General features: G+C 45.1%; 4 protein-coding genes across 4 annotated transcripts; all 4 read left to right on the top strand.

Annotated features, from left to right (window-relative positions):
• The first annotated feature begins 4,598 nt into the window (after positions 1–4,598).
• LOC148125715 (olfactory receptor 5V1-like) lies at positions 4,599–5,558 on the top strand. Its single transcript, XM_087935652.1, has one exon. It carries the CDS (start codon positions 4,599–4,601, stop codon positions 5,556–5,558), a length of 960 nt encoding a protein of 319 aa, XP_087791778.1.
• Positions 5,559–10,542: 4,984 nt separating this feature from the next.
• LOC148125714 (olfactory receptor 5V1-like) lies at positions 10,543–11,508 on the top strand. Its single transcript, XM_087935651.1, has one exon. The coding sequence runs from the start codon at positions 10,549–10,551 to the stop codon at positions 11,506–11,508; it is 960 nt and encodes a 319-aa protein (XP_087791777.1). The 5' UTR covers positions 10,543–10,548.
• A 4,338-nt stretch (positions 11,509–15,846) lies between these two features.
• LOC148125713 (olfactory receptor 5V1-like) lies at positions 15,847–16,806 on the top strand. The gene has a single exon (XM_087935650.1). The coding sequence runs from the start codon at positions 15,847–15,849 to the stop codon at positions 16,804–16,806; it is 960 nt and encodes a 319-aa protein (XP_087791776.1).
• Positions 16,807–21,155: 4,349 nt separating this feature from the next.
• On the top strand, positions 21,156–22,115 carry LOC148125712 (olfactory receptor 5V1-like). Its single transcript, XM_087935649.1, has one exon. It carries the CDS (start codon positions 21,156–21,158, stop codon positions 22,113–22,115), a length of 960 nt encoding a protein of 319 aa, XP_087791775.1.
• The last annotated feature ends 286 nt before the right edge of the window (positions 22,116–22,401 follow it).

The following is a 22,401-nucleotide window of genomic DNA, read 5'->3' as shown; positions in this document are numbered from 1 at the left end:
ATCATGTTTCATTCTTAAAATCATAAATTATTTTTTTCTACTTCATTCAAAACTCCATAAGGGTTTCCAATTATAATAAACCTAGATATTGTCTTTAATTTGATCCAAGAATTCAGCCCTCTCAACAGGTTCCCTTGTTTTCATTTTCAACATTGGTACACAATCCTGCTTCAAATCTAGTCTTAACAGTGTCAAAACTGTAGATTATTTCGTTTAGTTTAAATCTTTTAATAACTCTAAATTTAAAAACCCACTGAAATCTATATTCCTCTACCACCGGTTCTTCTCTTGGTCTTATTTTACATTCCCGTTGACAAATTGTAGAAGCTCGTGATAAGTTATCCATTTGTGTTTGCTCATTATTTCTCCTCTCCAAAATGCTTATCTAAACCAAATAAAATCTTAGAAATTCTTTGTTCCGCTGTGTTTATTTCAGCCCCAAATCCTTCCGTCAAATTGTCATCCAGACATTCCTTCCATGTGACTTACACTAAGCCTAACTTGGTGGTCTCAGGCATCCCAGATGGGCCACAGTAGAATTGTGTTGAACATGATTGGGGAGAAAAGAGGTTGTAACGGTTGACATTTTCATAATGGGAAAGAAATGATTCCTCAACCTTGGGCACATCTCGATTATGTAGAATAGGGCTCTTCAAACTTGACAGCTTTAAGATTCGTGGACTTCAACTCGCGGAGTTCCTCCTCCAGTCATGTTAGCTCAGGAATTCTGGGAGTTGAAGTCCATAAGTCTTAAACTTGCCATGTTTGAAGACCCTTGATGTAGAACATTGAATCATAGAGTTGGAAAGGACTTCAAAGATCTTCTAGTGTCCAATCCCTGCTCAAGTCAAGAGAACTTAGATCATTCTAGGCAAATGGTTGTCCAGTCTTTGTTTGAAAACTACGTAGGATGGAGCAGTGATCTATCTATCTCTCTATCTATCTATCTATCTATCTATCTATCTATCTATCTATCTATCATCTATCTATTCTCTCTCACTCTCCCTCGCTCTCTCCCTCCCCCTCTCTCTATCTCTTTCTCTCTCAACTCTCATCTCTCATCTATCTCCATCTCTCTCTTTACCTATATATCTAATCTTTCTAATCTAATATAATGGGGGTGGAAGGTCTTCTAGTCCAACCCCTGATAATATCCCAGTCAAATGGTAACAAGAGCCAATCAATTCCCACCACGATGGTGATGGGAGCAGGAGAAGAAGGACCCTTTGAATACAGTCTTGATACAGTCAAGATCAAGGGAGATACTAATAGCACTCTATAAAGCCTTAGTAAGGCCACACCTAGATTACTGCATCCAGTTTTGCTCACCACACTATAAAAAAGATGTTGAGACTCTGGAAAAAGTACAGAGAAGAGCAACCAGGTTGATTGACTGGAGGCTAAAAATACAACAAACGATTTCAGGAACTGGGCTTGGCTAGTCTAGAAAACAGAAGGACCAGGGGAGACAGGATAGGGGTCTTCCAATATATCAGGGGCCACCATAGAGAGGAGGAAGGGGGTCAAACTATTTTCTAAAGGACCCGAAGGCCAGACAAGGAATAATGGATGGAAACTGATCAAGGAGAGATTCAACCTGGAAATAAGGAGAAACTTTCTGACAGTGAGAACAATCAACCCATGGAACAGAAGTTGCCCTCGGAAGTTGTGGGAGCTCCATCACTTGATACTTTCAAGAAGAGATTGGATTGTCAGAAATGGTGTAGGGTGTCCCGCTTGGGTGGGGGGTTGGACTAGATGAGCTACAAGGTCCCTTCCAACTCTGATTATCTGTTAAACCTGTTAAATCTGAAATTTCCTGACCATGAGAAACGACTGACCAGGGGAACTTCCTGCCTCCAGAAATTGTGGGAGCCTCATCACTGGAGGTTTTGAAGAAGAGATTGGACAACCAGCTGTCTGGAATGGTCGAGGGTTTCCTGCTTGATCAGATGTTGGATTAGAAGACCCCCCCCGCCCAGGTCCCTTCCGACTCTGGAATTCTGTTTTGTGTGGATCTCGGCCCAGGTTTCCAGCTCCCACCCTTTATTCTAAACTTCCAAAGTTCTCAGCAAGGAACTCCCAAGTGGGAAGCACGTAGATGCTTTGTTTTCCTCTTTGCTGATGCAAGTCGTCTCCAGGGACACCCAGATGCCATCAAAACTCTGCCTCTTCTTCCAGCAACAACAGTAGACTTAGATAACACCCCATCATGCTTTCCGTCACTCTCTGGGCAGTTTATAATGAGGAGGGGCTATTGGCATCCTGCCCCCAACCCTCAGGGTCCTGATTTTACTGGACTCGGAAGGATGGAAGGCAGAATCAACCCGGAGTCAGGATTGAACTCCTGGCAGTGGGCAGAGTCAGTCTGCAGTGCTGCATTTTTAACACGGAGGCGCCTTGGGGGTCTTGCAAGCAGTAGACAGAGGAAAGAGAGAGGAAGACCACACCTGCCTGCTTCATCCAGGAGCCTCTGACCAGGTGAGGAACACAAAGGGGCAAAGGGACTTCGGATCCAGCCAGAGAGGGGCGAGTGGGAGGGGATCAACGCATGCGCCAAACATTTCAGGTGCACCTCAACACCAGCCACTGTCAGGAAGAGGCGGAAATTCCACATGGCTGCTGAGAAAAATCTCCCCTCTCCTTCCAGTTGGGAGACCCCAGTCTCTACCCAATGATATCTTTGGGCATTTTTCGAGTCTGTTTCTGAAAAGACTTTCATGGGTTGGGCAGATCTTCTTTCTTGGGGAAAGTATTTTCTTACTAAGCATAGATTAGATGAAGGTCAACCAATCATTGATTGGAGTTCAGGATGGCTTGATCTCAGAGTGGCTTCCACCACTCCTTCAGTGACCAGACAGGAGACAATCAATCAATCAATCAATCAATCAATCAAATGTTTATTATCAGTGCAGAACATGTGTACAATGGAATTGAAAAAGACAGATTAGCTGTTTAAAATACTTTAAAAATAATCAGCGCTACCACTGGTTTAAGCTGTTTGCAGCCTTGTTAGTCTCCTGACTTGGGCTTCAGTCCTGTTGCCACCCATACTGTGTTGGGGGTATTTGCATTCACCTACTAACAGCTATTAATATTTCTGGCAACTCAAGAGCAAGCCAGGAATGAAATTTGGCTCGAGGCTCATCCATTGGAACCAGAGGTGGCATTCAGCCAGTTCTGACCAGTTCTGTAGAACCAGTAGAAGAAATTTTGAGTAGTTCGGAGAACCGGCCAATTCCACCTCTGACTGGAGATTTTACAGTCTCCTTCCCCTACCACGCCCACCAAGCCATGCCCACAGAACCAGTAGTAAAATCTCTGGGAGGGGTGAGTCTGCCTACTGAGATGAGGTGGACCAACGGTTGCTCTCGTGGTGTGGAGACAATAACTTGGTCCTCAACACCAATAAGACCAAGGAGCTGATAGTGGACTATACAGAAGAAACAGATCAGACCTCCAGCCCTTGCTTCTCAAGGGAGACTGAGTGGACTCAAGTGGCCAGTTTTAAGTTTCTGGGTGTTACCCTAAAAGAGGACCTGACCTGGGGGGCTCACATTGCAGCCCTGGTCAAAAGGGCCCTGCAGAGATTATACTACCTGGGACTTCTCAGGAAACAACAACTGCATGGAAAACTGCTGGTGACCTTCTACTGCTGCACCAGAGAGAGTATCTTAAGTGACTGTACCTGTGTATGGTTTGCCAATTGCACAGTGGCAGATAGGAAAGTGCTCCAGAGGGTTAAGGTCATTGCCCAGAGGATCATAGGTTGCCCTCTCCCCTCTTTGGAAGAGCTTTAGAGCTCCTGCTGCCTTAAGAAAGTTCAAAACATTCTCAAAGATCCATCTCATCCTGGGGACCCTTTTTTTTTTTACTATTACCACCTGACAGATGGTACAGGATAATAATAAAAACAAGGACAAAGAGGCTGGAAAACAGCTTCTATCCCAGGGCAGGAGCTCTGTTGAATTCTACTGTAGAGTGCAATATTATTGTGAGATCAGGGATCTTCAATTCAATGTGTGGAATGTGAAGAATGTGTGTTTGTGTTTATTTTCATGGTCATGATGTGCCTTGAAGATGGTGCTTGATTTCGTTGTACGAGGTGGCATGACAATATACTAAACTGAACTAAACTAAACTAAACTAAACTAAACTAAACTAAACTAAACTAAACTAAACTAAACTAAACTAAACTAAACAAAAATATGAATACCACCCCTGGTCGGAACCCTGACAATTTCCTTAGTATAGCTCCTTGTCCATTGTGTGTGTCTTACTACCTTGTGCCAATCCCCTCTACTTAGTGAATGTATGGATGAATCCCTGGTGTGGACCCTGAAAACAGGTAAGGGATCCTGGATGAACAGAGCCCAGGGAAGGAATTCAGCTTCTCATTCCCAGAGTTCTTCTTCATTCATGATTCTGCCTTTTTGAACAGGATTGCTGACGTTTTTTTAATTCATGCCAAACGTTGTTTAATTATTCCAGGTGGCCTTGGGGAAGTCCTGCGGTTGACTCATGCTTGTGAAGCTTCTTCTTCATGTGCTGGTTTCAAACCAGAGGATACCCATGAATTCTAACTGTTGAGGGACCTCATGGAAGACGCCAATCAGACCCTGCAGGTGACCGAATTCTTGTTCCTGGGTTTCTCTGGCATGCCCAGAGGACGCCCCTTCCTCTTTCTGCTGTTTCTGGCCATCTACCTCATCACCTTGGTGGCCAACTCAATGATATTCATCTTAATTCAGCTGGATTCACGTCTCCACAGTCCCATGTACTATTTCCTCAGCCATTTGTCCTGCTTAGACATTTGCTATTCCTCGGTCACGGTTCCAAAGATCCTTGTGAACCTCTTATGCCAACAGCCCACAATCCCCTACAACGAGTGCATGGCCCAGATGTTCTTCCTCATGACATCTGCTGGATCTGAGGGCACGATGCTAGCTGTGATGGCCTATGACCGCTATGCGGCCATCTGTGAACCTTTGCACTATTCTCAACTCATGAGTAGGGAGGTGCGAGTCCCTCTGGCTATGACTTCATGGATCTGGGGCGTACTCAACTCAGCCATCCACACTGCCCTGGCCACCGATTTGGTCTTCTGTGGAGCCAACCAGATCCATCACATCTTCTGTGATGTCCCACCACTCTTGAAAATTGCGTGTAGCGACACTTATGTCAATGAGATGGCTCTTCACACGGCAGCTGTTTTTGTGGGTCTGAGCCCTTTCCTCCTTGTTGTCATTTCCTACATCTACATCCTATCTACCATTCTGAAGATCCGCTCCAGCACTGGAAGGAGAAAGACCTTCTCCACCTGTGCTGCCCACTTGATTACTGTCATTGTCTACTTTGGGATGGCCGCCTTGAATTACAACCATCCCAGTGCAGGCTACTCCTTGGGGGTGGACACCCTGGTTTCCACCCTGTATTGTATCATCATCCCCATGCTGAACCCCCTAATCTACAGCCTCCGAAACAAGGAGGTCAAAGGGGCCCTACAAAAACTTCTGAGCATTCAGGAGAAGGAAGATGCACCACCTGGAAAGCAATGAAGGAAAAATTTGATCACCTTCATGCCCTCTCTTCATATTCTTGTCTGTAAAATAGCAACAGTTGGAGGGGAAGGGGTCACACAGGGGAAGGAAGGGTGGGAGATTCTGGGGAGATTTTAGGGGACCCTATGTCTCTACCTCTTCATCTCCAGGCTCTGCTGTGCCTTGTCTAGCTCCCCTCTTGTGCTCCATCACTGGTGGAAAGGAAGGAAGGAAGGGAAGGAAGGAAGGGGAAGGAAGGAAGGGAAGGAAGGAAGGAAGGAAGGGAAGGGAAGGAGGAATTAGTTGATTCCAATCTTCTCCACAGAAATTATAAGTGAAATTATAAATGTACCCCTTACTCTATGGTTACAACATGCTTCTTTCTACAGGGTATCATGTTTCATTCTTAAAATCATAAATTATTTTTTTCTACTTCATTCAAACTCCATAAGGGTTTTCAGTTATAATAAACCTAGATATTGTCTTTAATTTGATCCAGGAATTCAGCCCTCTCAACAGGTTCCCTTGTTTTCACTTTCAACATTGGTACACAATCCTGCTTCAAACCTAGTCTTAACAGTGTCAAAAATGTAGATTATTTCGTCTAGTTTAAATCTTTTAATAACTCTAAATTTAAAAACCCACTGAAAACTATACTCCTCTACCACCGGTTCTTCTCTTGGTCTTATTTTACATTCCCGTTGACAAATTGTAGTAGCTCGTGATAAGTTAGCCATTTGTGTTTGCTCATTATTTCTCCTCTCCAAAATGTTTATCTAAACCAAATAAAATCTTAGAAATTCTTTGTTCCGCTGTGTTTATTTCAGCCCCAAATCCTTCCGTCAAATTGTCATCCAGACGTTCCTTCCATGTGACTTACACTAAGCCTAACTTGGTGGTCTCAGGCATCCCAGATGGGCCACAGTAGAATTGTGTTGAACAAGATTGGGGAGAAAAGAGGTTGTAACGGTTGACATTTTCATAATGGCAAACAAATGATTCTTCAACCTTGGGCACATCTCGATTATGTAGAATAGGGTTCTTCAAACTTGACAGCTTTAAGATTCGTGGACTTCAACTCCCAGAGTTCCTCCTCCAGTCATGTTAGCTCAGGAATTCTGGGAGTTGAAGTCCATAAGTCTTAAACTTGCCAAGTTTGAAGACCCTTGATGTAGAACATTGAATCATAAAGTTGGAAAGGACTTCAAAGATCTTCTAGTGTCCAATCTCAGCTCAAGTCAAGAGAACTTAGATCATTCTAGGCAAATGGTTGTCCAGTCTTTGTTTGAAAACTACCTAGGATGGAGCAGTGATCTATCTATCTATCTATCTATCTATCTATCTATCTATCTATCTATCTATCTATCTATCTATCTATCTATCTATCATCTATCTATTCTCTCTCCCTCCCCCTCCCTCTCTCCCTCCCCCTCTCTCTATCTCTTTCTCTCTCAACTCTCATCTCTCATCTATCTCTATCTCCATCTTTACCTATTTATCTAATCTTTCTAATCGAATATAATGGGGGTGGAAGGTCTTCTAGTCCAACCCCTGATAATATCCCAGTCAAATGGTAACAAGAGCCCGTCAATTCCCAGCACGATGGTGATGGGAGCAGGAGAAGAAGGACCCTTTGAGTAATGTTTTCAGTAACAAGGATGAATTAATAAACACCTGTTGATTAATGTTTCTGGTTCTTTGAACTAACAAGCAAGAATGTGAAATTCTGATAAGGACCAGTTCAAACCAGCCAGAGACAAGAATTGCCCAAAGAGTGGAACTTTAATAACCCAAAAACTCATTATAATGTAAAATAATAAAAAAACCAACCACAGAATGTAGACGACACAAGAAGCCTCCTGGCCGTGTGTCCCGACACCCTGCAAAAGTCCCAGAACTCCAGGGGCCCAAACAAGAAAGCAGAGAGGTCCACCTTCAGAGCCCCACAAGCTTTGGCTACTAAGTCTCCATCTTTGTCCCTCTACCAGAGGGAACAACTCACCTCCTGCCCAATGACCGAGGCTGAGGAAGGAGGAGAACTGGAAGGGAAGACTTCACCAGGGGAGCCACTTCCCTCCAGAAGTCGGGGAGGCTCCATCACTGGAGGTTTTGATCACCATGATAGGAAAAAGAAGCTGAGACTCTGGAAGGGGTGCCAAGAAGAGCAACAGTGATGATTAGGGGACTGGAGGCTAAAACATGCAAAGAACGGTTGCTGGAATTGGGTAGGTCTACTCTAGTTTCATGAAAAGAAGGACTGGAGTGACAGCAGCCTTCCAATATTTGAGGGGAAGAGTGAAATTTCCTGACCATGAGAAACAACTAACCCGGGGAACTTCCTGCCTCCAGAAGTTGTGGGAGCTTCATCAGTGGAGGTTTTGAAGAAGAGATTGGACAACCAGCTGTCTGGAATGGTCTAGGGTTTCCTGCTTGAGCAAATGTTGGATTAGAAGACCCCCCCCCAGGTCCCTTCCGACTCTGGAATTCTGTTTTGTGTGGATCTCGGCCCAAGTTTCCAGCTCCCACCCTTTATTCTAAACTTCCAAAGTTCTCAGCAAGGAACTCCCAAGTGGGAAGCACGTAGATGCTTTGTTTGTCTCTTTGCTGATGCAAGTCACCTCCAGGGACACCCAGATGCCATCAAAACTCTGCCTCTTCTTCCAGCAACAACAGTAGACTTAGATACCACCCCATCATGCTTTCCGTCACTCTCTGGGCAGTTTATAATGAGGAGGGGCTATTGGCATCTTGCCCCCAACCCTCAGGGTCCTGATTTTACTGGACTCGGAAGGATGGAAGGCAGAATCAACCCGGAGTCAGGATTGAACTCCTGGCAGTGGGCAGAGTCAGTCTGCAGTGCTGCATTTTTAACACGGAGGCGCCTCGGGGGTCTTGCAAGCAGTAGACAGAGGAAAGAGAGAGGAAGACCACACCTGCCCGCTTCATCCAGGAGCCTCTGACCAGGTGAGGAACACAAAGGGGCAAAGGGACTTCGGATCCAGCCAGAGAGGGGCGAGTGGGGGGGGATCAACGCATGCGCCAAACATTTCAGGTGCACCTCAACACCAGCCACTGTCAGGAAGAGGCGGAAATTCCACATGGCTGCTGAGAAAAATCTCCCCTCTCCTTCCAGTTGGGAGACCCCAGTCTCTACCCAATGGCATCTTTGGGCATTTTTTAGGTCTGTTTCTGAAAAGACTTTCATGGGTTGTGCAGATCTTCTTTCTTGGGGAAAGTATTTTCTTACTAAGCATAGACTAGATGAAGGTCAACCAATCATTGATTGGAGTTCAGGATGGTTTGATCTCAGAGTGGCTTCCACCACTCCTTCAGGGACCAGACAGGAGACAATCAATCAATCAATCAAATGTTTATTATCAGTGCAGAACATGGGTACAATGAAATTGAAAAAGACAAATTAGCTGTTTAAAATACTTTAAAAATAATGAGCGCTACAACTGGTTTAAGCTGTGTGCAGCCTTGTTAGTCTCCTGACTTGGGCTTCAGTCCTGTTGACACCCATACTGTGTTGGGGCTATTTGCACTCACCTACTAACAGCTATTAATATTTCTGGCAACTCGAGAGCAAGCCAGGAATGAAACTTGGCTCAAGGCTCATCCGTCGGAACCAGAGGTGGCATTCAGCCAGTTCTGACCAGTTCTGGAGAATCAGTAGAAGAAATTTTGAGTAGTTCGGAGAACCGGCCAATCCCACCTCTGACTGGAGATTTTACAGTCTCCTTCCCCTACCATGCCCACCAAGCCACGCTCACATAACCAGTAGTAAAATCTCCGGGTGGGGTGGGGTGAGTCTACCTACCATGATGAGGTGGACCAATGGTTGCTTTCGTGGCGTGGAGACAATAACTTGGTCCTCCATACCAATAAGACCAAGCAGCTGATAGTGGACTATACAGAAGGAAGAGATCAGAAATCCAGCCCTGGCTTATCAAGGGAGACTGAGTGGACTCAAGTGGCCAGTTTTAAGTTTCTGGGTGTTACCCTAAAAGAGGACCTGACCTGGGGGGCTCACTTTGCAGCCCTGGTCAAAAGGGCCAAGCAGAGATTATACTACCTGGGACTTCTAGGGAAACAACAACCGCATGGAAAACTGCTGGTGACCTTCTACCGCTGCACCACAGAGAGTATGTTAATTTACTGTACCTCTGTATGGTTTGCAAATTGCACAGTGGCAGATAGGACAGCACTCCAGAGGGTGAATGTCATTGCCCAGAAGATCCTGGGCTGCCCTCTCCCCTCTTTGGAAGAGCTTTAGAGCTCCTGCTGCCGTAAGAAAGTTTAAAACATTCTCAAAGATCCATCTCATCCTGGGAACCCTTTTTTTGAACTATTACCATCTGGCAGACGGTATAGGAGAATAATAAAAACAAGGACAAATAGGCTGAAAAACAGCTTCTATCCCAGGGCAGGAGCTCTGTTGAATTCTACAGTGCAGTGTTGGTGTGGTGTTGGGGTTTTCAATTCAATGTGTGGAGTGTGAAGGATGTTTGTTTGTGCTTATTTTCATTGTCATGATGTGCATTGAAGATGGTGCTTGATTTCATTGTATCAGGTGGCATGACAATAAACTAAACTGAATTAAACTAAACTTTAAAAAATTGAATACCACCACTGGTCGGAACCCTGACAATTTCCTTCGTATCGCTCCTTGTACATTGTGTGTGTCTTACTACCTTGTGCCAATCCCCTTGACTTAGTGAATGTATGGATGAATCCCTGGTGTGGACCCTGAAAACAGGTAAGGGATCCTGGATGAACAGAGCCCAGGGAAGGAATTCAGCTTCTCATTCCCAGAGTTCTTCTTCATTCATAATTCTGCCTTTTTGAACAGGATTGCTGACAGTTTTTTATTCATGCCATACGTTGTTTAATTATTCCAGGTGGCCTTGGGGAAGTCCTGCGGTTGACTCATGCTTGTGAAGCTGCTTCTTCATGTGCTGGTTTCAAACCAGAGGCTACCCATGAATTCTAACTTTTGAGGAACCTCATGGAAGGCGCCAATCAGACCCTGCAGGTGACCGAATTCTTGTTCCTGGGTTTCTCTGGCATGTCCAGAGGACGCCCCTTCCTCTTTCTGCTGTTTCTGGCCATCTACCTCATCACCTTGATGGCCAACTCGGTCATCCTCATCTTGATCCAGCTGGATTCACGTCTCCACAGTCCCATGTACTATTTCCTCAGCCATCTGTCCTGCTTAGACATTTGCTATTCCTCAGTCACGGTTCCAATGATCCTTGTGAACCTCTTATGCCAGCAGCCCACCATCTCCTACAACCAGTGCATGGCCCAGATGTTCTTCTTCATGACATGTACTGGAACTGAATGCACACTGCTGGCTGTGATGGCCTATGACCGCTATGCGGCCATCTGTGAACCTTTGCACTATTCTCAACTCATGAGTAGGGAGGTGCGAGTCCCTCTGGCTATGGCTTCGTGGATCTGGGGCCTACTCAACTCAGCCATCCACACTGTCCTGGCCACCGATTTGGTCTTCTGTGGAGCCAACCAGATCTATCACATCTTCTGTGATGTCCCACCACTCTTGAAAATTGCTTGTAGCGACACTTATGTCAATGAGATGGCTCTTCACACAGCAACTGTTTTTCTAGGTGTGAGCCCTTTCCTACTTGTTGTCACTTCCTATGTCTACATCATATCTACCATTCTGAAGATCCGTTCCAGCACTGGAAGGAGAAAGACCTTCTCCACCTGCGCTGCCCACTTGATAACTGTCGTTGTCTACTTTGGGATGGCTGCCTTGAATTACAACCGTCCCAGTGAAGACTACTCCTTGGGGGTGGACACGCTGATGTCCATCTTATATTGTATCATCACCCCCATGCTGAACCCCCTAATCTACAGCCTCCGAAACAGGGAGGTCAAAGGGGCCCTAAAAAAACTTCTGAGCATTCAGGAGAAGGAAGATGCACCACCTGGAAAGCAATGAAGGAAAAATGGGATCGCCTTCAGGCCCTCTCTGCATATTCTTGTCTGTAAAATAGCAACAGTTGGAGGGGAAGGGGTCACACAGGGGAAGGAAGGGTGGGAGATTCTGGGGAGATTTTAGGGGACCCGAAATCTCTACCTCTTCATCCCCAGGCTCTGCTGTGCCTTGTCTAGCTCCCCCCTTGTGCTCCATCACTGGTGGGAAGGGAAGGGAAGGGAAGGGAAGGGAAGGGAAGGGAGGAATTAGTTGATTCCAATCTTCTCCACAGAAATTATAAGTGAAATTATAAATGTACCCCCTACTCTATGGTTACAACATGCTTCTTTCTACAGGGTATCATGTTTCATTCTTAAAATCATAAATTAATTCTTTCTACTTCATTCAAAACTCCATAAGGGTTTCCAGTTATAATAAACCTACATATTGTCTTTAATTTGATCAAAGAATTTAGCCCTCTCAACAGGTTCCCTTGTTTTCACTTTCAACATTGGTACACAATCCTGCTTCAAATCTAGTCTTAACAGTGTCAAAAATGTAGATTATTTCATCTAGTTTAAATCTTTTAATAACTCTAAATTTAAAAACCCATGAAAACTATATTCCTCTACCACCGGTTCTTCTCTTGGTCTTACTTTACATTCCCGTTGACAAATTGTAGTAGCTCGTGATAAGTTAGCCATTTGTGTTTGCTCATTATTTCTCCTCTCCAAAATGCTTATCTAAACCAAATAAAATCTTAGAAATTCTTTGTTCCGCTGTGTTTATTTCAGCCCCAAATCCTTCCGTCAAATTGTCATCCAGACGTTCCTTCCATGTGACTTACACTAAGCCTCACTTGGTGGTCTCAGGCATCCCAGATGGGCCACAGTAGAATTGTGTTGAACAAGATTGGGGAGAAAAGAGGTTGTAACGGTTGACATTTTCATAATGGAAAACCAATAATTACTCAACCCTGAGCAATATCTGGATTATGTAGAATAGGGTTCTTCAAACATGACAGCTTTAAGATTTGTGGACTTCAACTCCCAGAGTTCCTCCTCTAGTCATATTAGCTCAGGAATTCTGGGAGTTGAAGTCCATAAGTCTTGAACTTGCCAAGTTTGAAGACCCTTGATGTAGAACTTTGAATCATAGAGTTGGAAAGGACTTCAAAGATCTTCTAGTGTCCAATCTCAGCTCAAGTCAAGAGAACTTATATCATTCTAGGCAAATGGTTGTCCAATCTTTGTTTTAAAAACTACCAATGATGGAGCAGTGATCTATCTATCTATCTATCTATCTATCTATCTATCTATCTATCTATCTATCTATCTATCATCTGTCTATCTATTTATCTATCTATCTATTCTCTCTCTCTCCCTCCCTCTCTCCCTCCCCCTCTCTCTATCTCTTTCTCTCTCAACTCTCATCTCTCATCTATCTCTATCTCCATCTCTCTCTTTACCTATATATCTAATCTTTCTAATCGAATATAATGGGGGTGGAAGGTCTTCTAGTCCAACCCCTGATAATATTCCCAGTCCCAGTCAAATGGTAACAAGGATAATATTCCCAATATCCCAGTCAAATGGTAACAAGGAGGAGAACTGGAAGGGAAGACTTCACCAGGGAAGCGACTTCCCTCCAGAAGTTGGCAAGGCTCCATCACTGGAGGTTTTGGTCACCAGGATAGGAAGAAGAAGCTGAGACTCTGAAAGGAGCGCCGAGAAGAGCAACAGTGATGATTAGGGGACTGGAGGCTAACACATGCAAAGAACGGTTGCTGGAATCGGGTAGGTCTACTCTAGTTTCATGAAAAGAAGGACTAGGGGTGACAGCAGCCTTCGAGTATTTGAGGGGAAGAGTGAAATATCTTGACCATGAGAAACAACTGACCAGGGGAACTTCCTGCCTCCAGAAGTTGTGGGAGCTTCATCACTGGAGGTTTTGAAGAAGAGATTGGACAACCAGCTGTCTGGAATGGTCGAGGGTTTCCTGCTTGAGCAAATGTTGGATTAGAAGACCCCCCCCCCAGGTCCCTTCCGACTCTGGAATTCTGTTTTGTGTGGATCTCGGCCCAAGTTTCCAGCTCCCACCCTTTATTCTAAACTTCCAAAGTTCTCAGCAAGGAACTCCCAAGTGGGAAGCACGTAGATGCTTTGTTTGTCTCTTTGCTGATGCAAGTCACCTCCAGGGACACCCAGATGCCATCAAAACTCTGCCTCTTCTTCCAGCAACAACAGTAGACTTAGATACCACCCCATCATGCTTTCCGTCACTCTCTGGGCAGTTTATAATGAGGAGGGGCTATTGGCATCTTGCCCCCAACCCTCAGGGTCCTGATTTTACTGGACTCGGAAGGATGGAAGGCAGAACCAACCCGGAGTCAGGATTGAACTCCTGGCAGTGGGCAGAGTCAGTCTGCAGTGCTGCATTTTTAACACGGAGGCGCCTCGGAGATTTTGCAAGCAGTAGACAGAGGAAAGAGAGAGGAAGACCACACCTGCCCGCTTCATCCAGGAGCCTCTGACCAGGTGAGGAACACAAAGGGGCAAAGGGACTTTGGATCCAGCCAGAGAGGGGTGAGTGGGGGGGGATCAACGCATGCGCCAAACATTTCGGGTGCACCTCAACACCAGTCACTGTCAGGAAGAGGCGGAAATTCCACATGGCTGCTGAGAAAAATCTCCCCTTTCCTTCCAGTTGGGAGACCCCAGTCTCTACCCAATGGCATCTTTGGGCATTTTTCAAGTCTGTTTCTGAAAAGACTTTCATGGGTTGGGCGGATCTTCTTTCTTGGGGAAAATATTTTCTTACTAAGCATAGACTAGATGAAGGTCAACCAATCATTGGTTGGAGTTCAGGGATGGCTTGATCTCAGAGTGGCTTCCACCACTCCTTCAGTGACCAGACAGGAGACAATCAATCAATCAATCAAATGTTTATTATCAGTGCAGAACATGTGTACAATGGAATTGAAAAAGACAGATTAGCTGTTTAAAATACCTTAAAAATAATCAGCGCTACAACTGGTTTAAGCTGTTTGCAGCCTTGTTAGTCTCCTGACTTGGGCTTCAGTCCTGTTGCCACCCATACTGTGTTGGGGCTATTTGCATTCACCTACTAACAGCTATTAATATTTCTGGCAACTCGAGAGCAAGCCAGGAATGTAATTTGGCTGGAGGCCCATCCGCCGGAACTAGAGGTGGCATTCCCGCCAGTTCTGACCAGTTCTGGAAAATCAGTAGCAGAAATTTTGAGTAGTTCGGAGAACCGGCCAATCCCACCTCTGACTGGAGATTTTACAGTCTCCTTCCCCTACCATGCCCACCAAGCCATGCCCACAGAACCAGTAGTAAAATCTCTGGGAGGGGTGAGTCTGCCTACTGAGATGAGGTGGACCAACGGTTGCGTTCATGGTGTGGAGACAATAACTTGGTCCTCAACACCAATAAGACCAAGGAGCTGATAGTGGACTATCTAGAAGGAACAGATCAGACATCCAGCCCTTGCTTCTCAAGGGAGACTGAGTGGACTCAAGTGGCCAGTTTTAAGTTACTGGGTGTTACACTAAAAGAGGACCAGACCTGGGGTGCTCACCCCTCTTTGGAAAAGCTTTAAGAAAGTTTAAAAGATTCTCACACTGCCTCAAGAAAGTTCAAAACATTCTCAAAGATCCATCTCATCCTGGGAACCCTTTTTTTGAACTATTACCATCTGGTAGAGGGTATAGGAAAATAATAATAATAAAAAAGGACAAATAGGCTGGAAAACACCTTCTATCCCAGGGCAGGAGCTCTGTTGAATTCTACTGTAGAGTGCAATGTTATTGCAAGATCAGAGGTTTTCAATTCAATGTGGGGAGTGTGAAGAATGTGCGTTTGTGTTTATTTTCATGGTCATGATGTGCTCTGAAGATGGTGTTTGATTCCATTGTACAAAGTGCAATGACAATAAACTAAACTAAACTAAAAAAAAAAAAAGAATTGGAGCCCTGACAATTTCCTTACTATCGCTCCTTGTACATTATTTGTGTCTTACTAACTTGTTCCAATCCCCACTACTTAGTGAATGTATGGATGAATCCCTGGTGTGGACCCACAAAACAGGTAAGGGACCCTGGATGGACAGAGCCCAGGGAAGGAATTCAGCTTCTCATTCCCAGAGTTCTTCTTCATTCATGATTCTGCCTTTTTGAACAGGATTGCTGACATTTTTTTTATTCATGCCATATATTGTTGAATTGTTCCAGGTGGCCTTGGGGAAGTCCTGCGGTTGACTCATGCTTGTGAAGCTTCTTCTTCATGTGCTGGTTTCAAACCAGAGGCTACCCATGAATTCTAACTTTTGAGGGACCTCATGAAAGGCACCAATCAGACCCTGCAGGTGACTGAATTCTTGTTCCTGGGTTTCTCTGGCATGCCCAGAGGACGCCCCTTCCTCTTTCTGCTGTTTCTGGCCATCTACCTCATCACCTTGGTGGCCAACTCAATGATATTCATCTTAATTCAGCTGGATTCACGTCTCCACAGTCCCATGTACTATTTCCTCAGCCATCTGTCCTGCTTGGACATTTGCTATTCCTCAGTCACGGTTCCAAAGATCCTTGTGAACCTCTTATGCCAGCAGCTCACCATCTCCTACAACCAGTGCATGGCGCAGATGTTCTTCCTCATGACATGTGCTGGATCTGAAGGTGCAATGCTAGCTGTGATGGCCTATGACCGCTATGCGGCCATCTGTGAACCTTTGCACTATTCTCAACTCATGAGTAGGGAGGTGCAAGTCCCTCTGGCTATGACTTCGTGGATCTGGGGCCTACTCAACTCAGCCATGCACACTGCCCTGGCCACTGACTTGATCTTCTGTGGAGCCAACCAGATCCATCACATCTTCTGTGATGTCCCCCCACTCTTGAAAATTGCTTGTAGTGACACTTATGTCAATGAGATGGCTCTTCACACAGCAACTGTCTTTGTGGGTCTGAGTCCTTTCCTCCTTGTTGTCATTTCCTACATCTACATCCTATCTACCATTCTGAAGATCCGTTCGAGCACTGGAAGGAGAAAGACCTTCTCCACTTGTGCTGCCCACCTGATTACTGTCATTGTCTACTTTGGGATGGCCAACTTGAATTACAATCGTCCCAGTGCAGACTACTCCTTGGGGGTGGACACCCTGATGTCCATCTTATATTGTATCGTCCCCCCCATGCTGAACCCCCTAATCTACAGCCTCCGAAACAAGGAGGTCAAAGGGGCCCTACAAAAACTTCTGAGCATTCAGGAGAAGGAAGATGCACCACCTGGAAAGCAATGAAGGAAAAATGAGATCGCCTTCATGCCCTCTCTTCATATTCTTGTCTGTAAAATAGCAACAGTTGGAGGGGAAGGAAGGGTGGGAGATTCTGGAGAGATTTTAGGGGACAGAAATTATAAGTGCAATTATAAGTGTACCCCTTACTCTATGGTTACAACATGCTTCTTTCTACAGGGTATCATGTTTCATTCTTAAAATCATAAATCACAAGTTAATTTTTTTACTTCATTCAAAACTCCATAAAGGTTTCCAGTTATAGTAAACCTAGATATTGTCATTAATTTGATCCAAGAATTTAGCCCTCTCAACAGGTTCCCTTGTTTTCACTTTCAACATTGGTACACAATCCTGCTTCAAATCTAGTCTTAACAGTGTCAAAACTGTAGATTATTTCGTCTAGTTTAAATCTTTTAATAACTCTAAATTTAAAAACCCGCTGAAAACTATATTCCTCTACCACCGGTTCTTCTTTTGGTCTTACTTTACATTCCCGTTGACAAATTGTAGAAGCTCGTGATAAGTTAGCCATTTGTGTTTGCTCATTATTTCTCCTCTCCAAAATGCTTATCTAAACCAAATAAAATCTTAGAAATTCTTTGTTCCGCTGTGTTTATTTCAGTGCCAAATCCTTCCGTCAAATTGTCATCCAGACTTTCCTTCCATGTGACTTACACTAAGCCTCACTTGGTGGTCTCAGGCATCCCAGATGGGCCACAGTATAATTGTGTTGAACATGATTGGGGAGAAAAGAGCTTGTAATGGTTGACATGTTCATAATGGGAAACAAATGATTCCTCAACCTTGGGCACATCTCGATTATGTAGAATAGGGTTCTTCAAACATGACAGCTTTAAGATTTGTGGACTTCAACTCCCAGAGTTCCTCCTCCAGTCATGTTAGCTCAGGAATTCTGGGGGTTCAAGTCCATAAGTCTTAAACTTGCCAAGTTTGAAGACCCTTGATGTAGAACATTGAATCATAGAGTTGGAAAGGACTTCAAAGATCTTCTAGTCTCCAATCCCAGCTCAAGTCAAGAGAACTTAGATCATTCTAGGCAAATGGTTGTCCAGTCTTTGTTTTAAAAACTACCAATGATGGAGCAGTGATCTATCTATCTATCTATCTATCTATCTATCTATCTATCTATCTATCTATCTATCTATCTATCTATCTATCTATCTATCTATCTATCTATCTATCTATCTATCTATCTATCTATCTATCTATCTATCTATCTATCTATCTATCTATCTATCTATCTATCTATCTATCTATCTATCTATCTATTCTCTCTCTCTCCCTGCCTCTCTCCCTCCCCCTCTCTCTATCTCTTTCTCTCTCAACTCTCATCTCTCATCTATCTCTATCTCCATCTCTCTCTTTACCTCTATATCTAATCTTTCTAATCGAATATAATGGGGGTGGAAGGTCTTCTAGTCCAACCCCTGATAATATCCCAGTCAAATGGTAACAAGGAGGAGAACTGGAAGGGGAGACTTCACCAGGGGGGCGACTTCCCTCCAGAAGTTGGCGAGGCTCCATCACTGGAGGTTTTGATCACCATGATAGGAAAAAGAAGCTGAGACCCTGGAAGGAGCGCCGAGAAGAGCAACAGTGATGATTAGGGGACTGGAGGCTAAAACATGCAAAGAACGGTTGCTGGAATTGGGTAGGTCTACTCTAGTTTCATGAAAAGAAGGACTGGAGTGACAGCAGCCTTCCAATATTTGAGGGGAAGAGTGAAATATCCTGACCATGAGAAACAACCGACCAGGCGAACTTCCTGCCTCCAGAAGTTGTGGGAGCTTCATCACTGGAGGTTTTGAAGAAGACATTGGACAACCAGCTGTCTGGAATGGTCTAGGGTTTCCTGCTTGAGCGGATGTTGAATTAGAAGACCCCCCCCCCAGGTCCCTTCCGACTCTGGAATTCTGTTTTGTGTGGATCTCGGCCCAAGTTTCCAGCTCCCACCCTTTATTCTAAACTTCCAAAGTTCTCAGCAAGGAACTCCCAAGTGGGAAGCACGTAGATGCTTTGTTTTCCTCTTTGCTGATGCAAGTCACCTCCAGGGACACCCAGATGCCATCAAAACTCTGCCTCTTCTTCCAGCAACAACAGTAGACTTAGATACCACCCCATCATGCTTTCCGTCACTCTCTGGGCAGTTTATAATGAGGAGGGGATATTGGCATCTTGTCCCCAACCCTCAGGGTCCTGATTTTACTGGACTCGGAAGGATAGAAGGCAGAACCAACCCGGAGTCAGGATTGAACTCCTGGCAGTGGGCAGAGTCAGTCTGCAGTGCTGCATTTTTAACACGGAGGCGCCTCGGGGGTCTTGCAAGCAGTAGACAGAGGAACAAGAGAGGAAGACCACACCTGCCCGCTTCATCCAGGAGCCTCTGACCAGGTGAGGAACACAAAGGGGCAAAGGGACTTCGGATCCAGCCAGAGAGGGGCGAGTGGGAGGGGATCAACGCAGGCGCCAAACATTTCAGGTGCACCTCAACACCAGCCACTGTCAGGAAGAGGCGGAAATTCCACATGGCTGCTGAGAAAAATCTCCCCTCTCCTTCCAGTTGGGAGACCCCAGTCTCTAGCCAATGGTATCTTTGGGCATTTTTCGAGTCTGTTTCTGAAAAGACTTTCATGGGTTGGGCGGATCTTCTTTCTTGGGGAAAATATTTTCTTACTAAGCATAGACTAGATGAAGGTCAACCAATCATTGGTTGGAGTTCAGGGATGGCTCGATCTCAGAGTGGCTTCCACCGCTCCTTCAGTGACCAGACAGGAGACAATCAATCAATCAATCAATCAAATGTTTATTATCAGTGCAGAACATGTGTACAATGAAATTGAAAAGGACAGATTAGCTGTTTAAAATACTTTAAAAATAATGAGGGCTACAACTGGTTTAAGCTGTTTGCAGCCTTGTTAGTCTCCTGACTTGGGCTTCAGTCCTGTTGCCACCCATACTGTGTTGGGGCTATTTGCACTCACCTACTAACAGCTATTAATATTTCTGGCAACTCGAGAGCAAGTCAGGAATGAAACTAGGCTCGAGGCTCATCCGTCGGAACCGGAGGTGGCATTCAGCCAGTTCTGACCAGTTCTGGAGAACCAGTAGCAGAAATTTTGAGTAGTTCAGAGAACCGGGCATGAGTTTGCCAATGAGATGAGGTGGACCAACGGTTGCTTTTGTGGTGTGGAGACAATAACTTGGCCCTCAGCACCAATAAGACCAAGGAGCTGATAGTGGACTATCTAGAAAGAACAGATCAGACTTCCAGCCCTGGCTTCTCAAGGGAGACTGAGTGGACTCAAGCGGCCAGTTTTCACTTTCTGGGTGTTACCCTAAAAGAGGACCTGACCTGGGGGGCTCACTTTGCCGCCCCGGTCAAAAGGGCCAAGCAGAGATTATACTACCGGGGACATCTCAGGAAACAACAACTGCATGGAAAACTGCTGGTGACCTTCTACCGCTGCACCAGAGAGAGTATCTTAACTGACTGCACCTCTGTATGGTTTGCCAATTGCACAGTGGCAGATGGGACAGCACTCCCGAGGGTTAACTTCATTGCCCAGAGGATCATGGGTTGCCCTCTCCCCTCTTTGGAAGAGCGTTAGAGCTCCTGCTGCCTTAAGAAAGTTCAAAACATCCTCAAAGATCCATCTCATCCTGGGAACCCTTTTTTTTTTTTACTATTACCATCTGCCAGACGGTAGAGGAGAATAATAAAAACAAGGACAAATAGGCTGAAAAACAGCTTCTATCCCAGGGCAGGAGCTCTCTTGAATTCTACAGTGCAGTGTTGGTGTGGTGTTGGGGTTTTCAATTCAATGTGTGGAGTGTGAAGGATGTGTGTTTGTGCTTATTTTCATTGTCATGATGGTGCTTGATTTCATTGTACAAGGTGGCATGACATTAAACTAAACTGAATTAAACTAAACTTTAAAAAATTGAATACCACCCCTGGTCGGAACCCTGACAATTTCCATAGTATCGCTCCTTGTGCGTTGTGTGTGTCTTACTACCTTGTGCCAATCCCCTCTACTTAGTGAATGTATGGATGAATCCCTGGTGTGGACCCTGAAAACAGGTAAGGGATCCTGGATGAACAGAGCCCAGGGAAGGAATTCAGCTTCTCATTCCCAGAGTTCTTCTTCATTCATGATTCTGCCTTTTTGAACAGGATTGCTGACATTTTTTTAATTCATGCCAAACGTTGTTGAATTATTCCAGGTGGCCTTGGGGAAGTCCTGCGGTTGACTCATGCTTGTGAAGCTTCTTCTTCGTGTGCTGGTTTCAAACCAGAGGCTACCCATGAATTCTTACTTTTGAGGGACCTCATGGAAGGCACCAATCAGACCCTGCAGGTGACTGAATTCTTGTTCCTGGGTTTCTCTGGCATGCCCAGAGGACGCCCCTTCCTCTTTCTGCTGTTTCTGGCCATCTACCTCATCACCTTGGTGGCCAACTCAATGATATTCATCTTAATCCAGCTGGATTCACGTCTCCACAGTCCCATGTACTATTTCCTCAGCCATTTGTCCTGCTTAGACATTTGCTATTCCTCAGTCACGGTTCCAAAGATCCTTGAGAACCTCTTATGCCAGCAGCCCACCATCTCCTACAACCAGTGCCTGGCCCAGATGTTCTTCCTCATGACATGTGCTGGATCTGAAGGTGCAATGCTAGCTGTGATGGCCTATGACCGCTATGCGGCCATCTGTGAACCTTTGCACTATTCTCAACTCATGAGTAGGGAGGTGCGACTCCCTCTGGCTATGACTTCATGGATCTGGGGCGCACTCAACTCAGCCATCCACACTGCCCTGGCCACTGATTTGGTCTTCTGTGGTGCCAACCAGATCCATCACATCTTCTGTGATGTCCCCCCACTCTTGAAAATTGCTTGTAGTGACACTTATGTCAATGAGATGGCTCTTCACACGGCAGCTGTTTTTGTGGGTCTCAGCCCTTTCCTCCTTGTTGTCATTTCCTATGTCTACATCCTATCTACAATTCTGAAGATCCGCTCCAGCACTGGAAGGAGAAAAACCTTCTCCACCTGTTCTGCCCACTTGATTACTGTCATTGTCTACTTTGGGATGGGCAACTTGAATTACATCCGTCCCAGTGCGGGCTACTCCTTGTGGGTGGACACCCTGGTTTCTACCCTGTATTGTATCATCATCCCCATGCTGAACCCCCTAATCTACAGCCTCCGAAACAAGGAGGTCAAAGGGGCCCTACAAAAACTTCTGAGCATTCAGGAGAAGGAAGATGCACCACCTGGAAAGCAATGAAGGAAAAATTTGATCGCCATCAGGCCCTCTCTGCATATTCTTGTCTGTAAAATAGCAACAGTTGGAGGGGAAAGGGTCACACAGGGGAAGGAAGGGTGGGAGATTCTGGGGAGATTTTAGGGGACAGAAATTATAAGTGCAATTATAAGTGTACCCCTTACTCTATGGTTACAACATGCTTCTTTCTACAGGGTATTATTTTTCTTTCTTAAAATCATAAATCACAAGTTAATTTTTTCTACTTCACTCAAAACCCCATAAGGGGTTCCAGTTAGTAATAAACCCA

This window comes from Pseudonaja textilis, chromosome 5, assembly GCF_049901715.1.
Source record: "Pseudonaja textilis isolate UNSWEBS1 chromosome 5, rPseTex1.2, whole genome shotgun sequence".
In the NCBI taxonomy this organism is placed as follows: Eukaryota; Metazoa; Chordata; class Lepidosauria; order Squamata; family Elapidae; genus Pseudonaja; species Pseudonaja textilis.
This window is presented reverse-complemented; position numbering and strand designations above follow the sequence as displayed.

What these genes read in the sequence shown, in the direction of transcription:
- LOC148125712 (XM_087935649.1), top strand. Translation starts at nt 21,156, where the DNA reads ATGGAAGGCACCAATCAGACCCTGCAGGTGACTGAATTCTTGTTCCTG.
- LOC148125713 (XM_087935650.1), top strand. Translation starts at nt 15,847, where the DNA reads ATGAAAGGCACCAATCAGACCCTGCAGGTGACTGAATTCTTGTTCCTG.
- LOC148125714 (XM_087935651.1), top strand. Translation starts at nt 10,549, where the DNA reads ATGGAAGGCGCCAATCAGACCCTGCAGGTGACCGAATTCTTGTTCCTG.
- LOC148125715 (XM_087935652.1), top strand. Translation starts at nt 4,599, where the DNA reads ATGGAAGACGCCAATCAGACCCTGCAGGTGACCGAATTCTTGTTCCTG.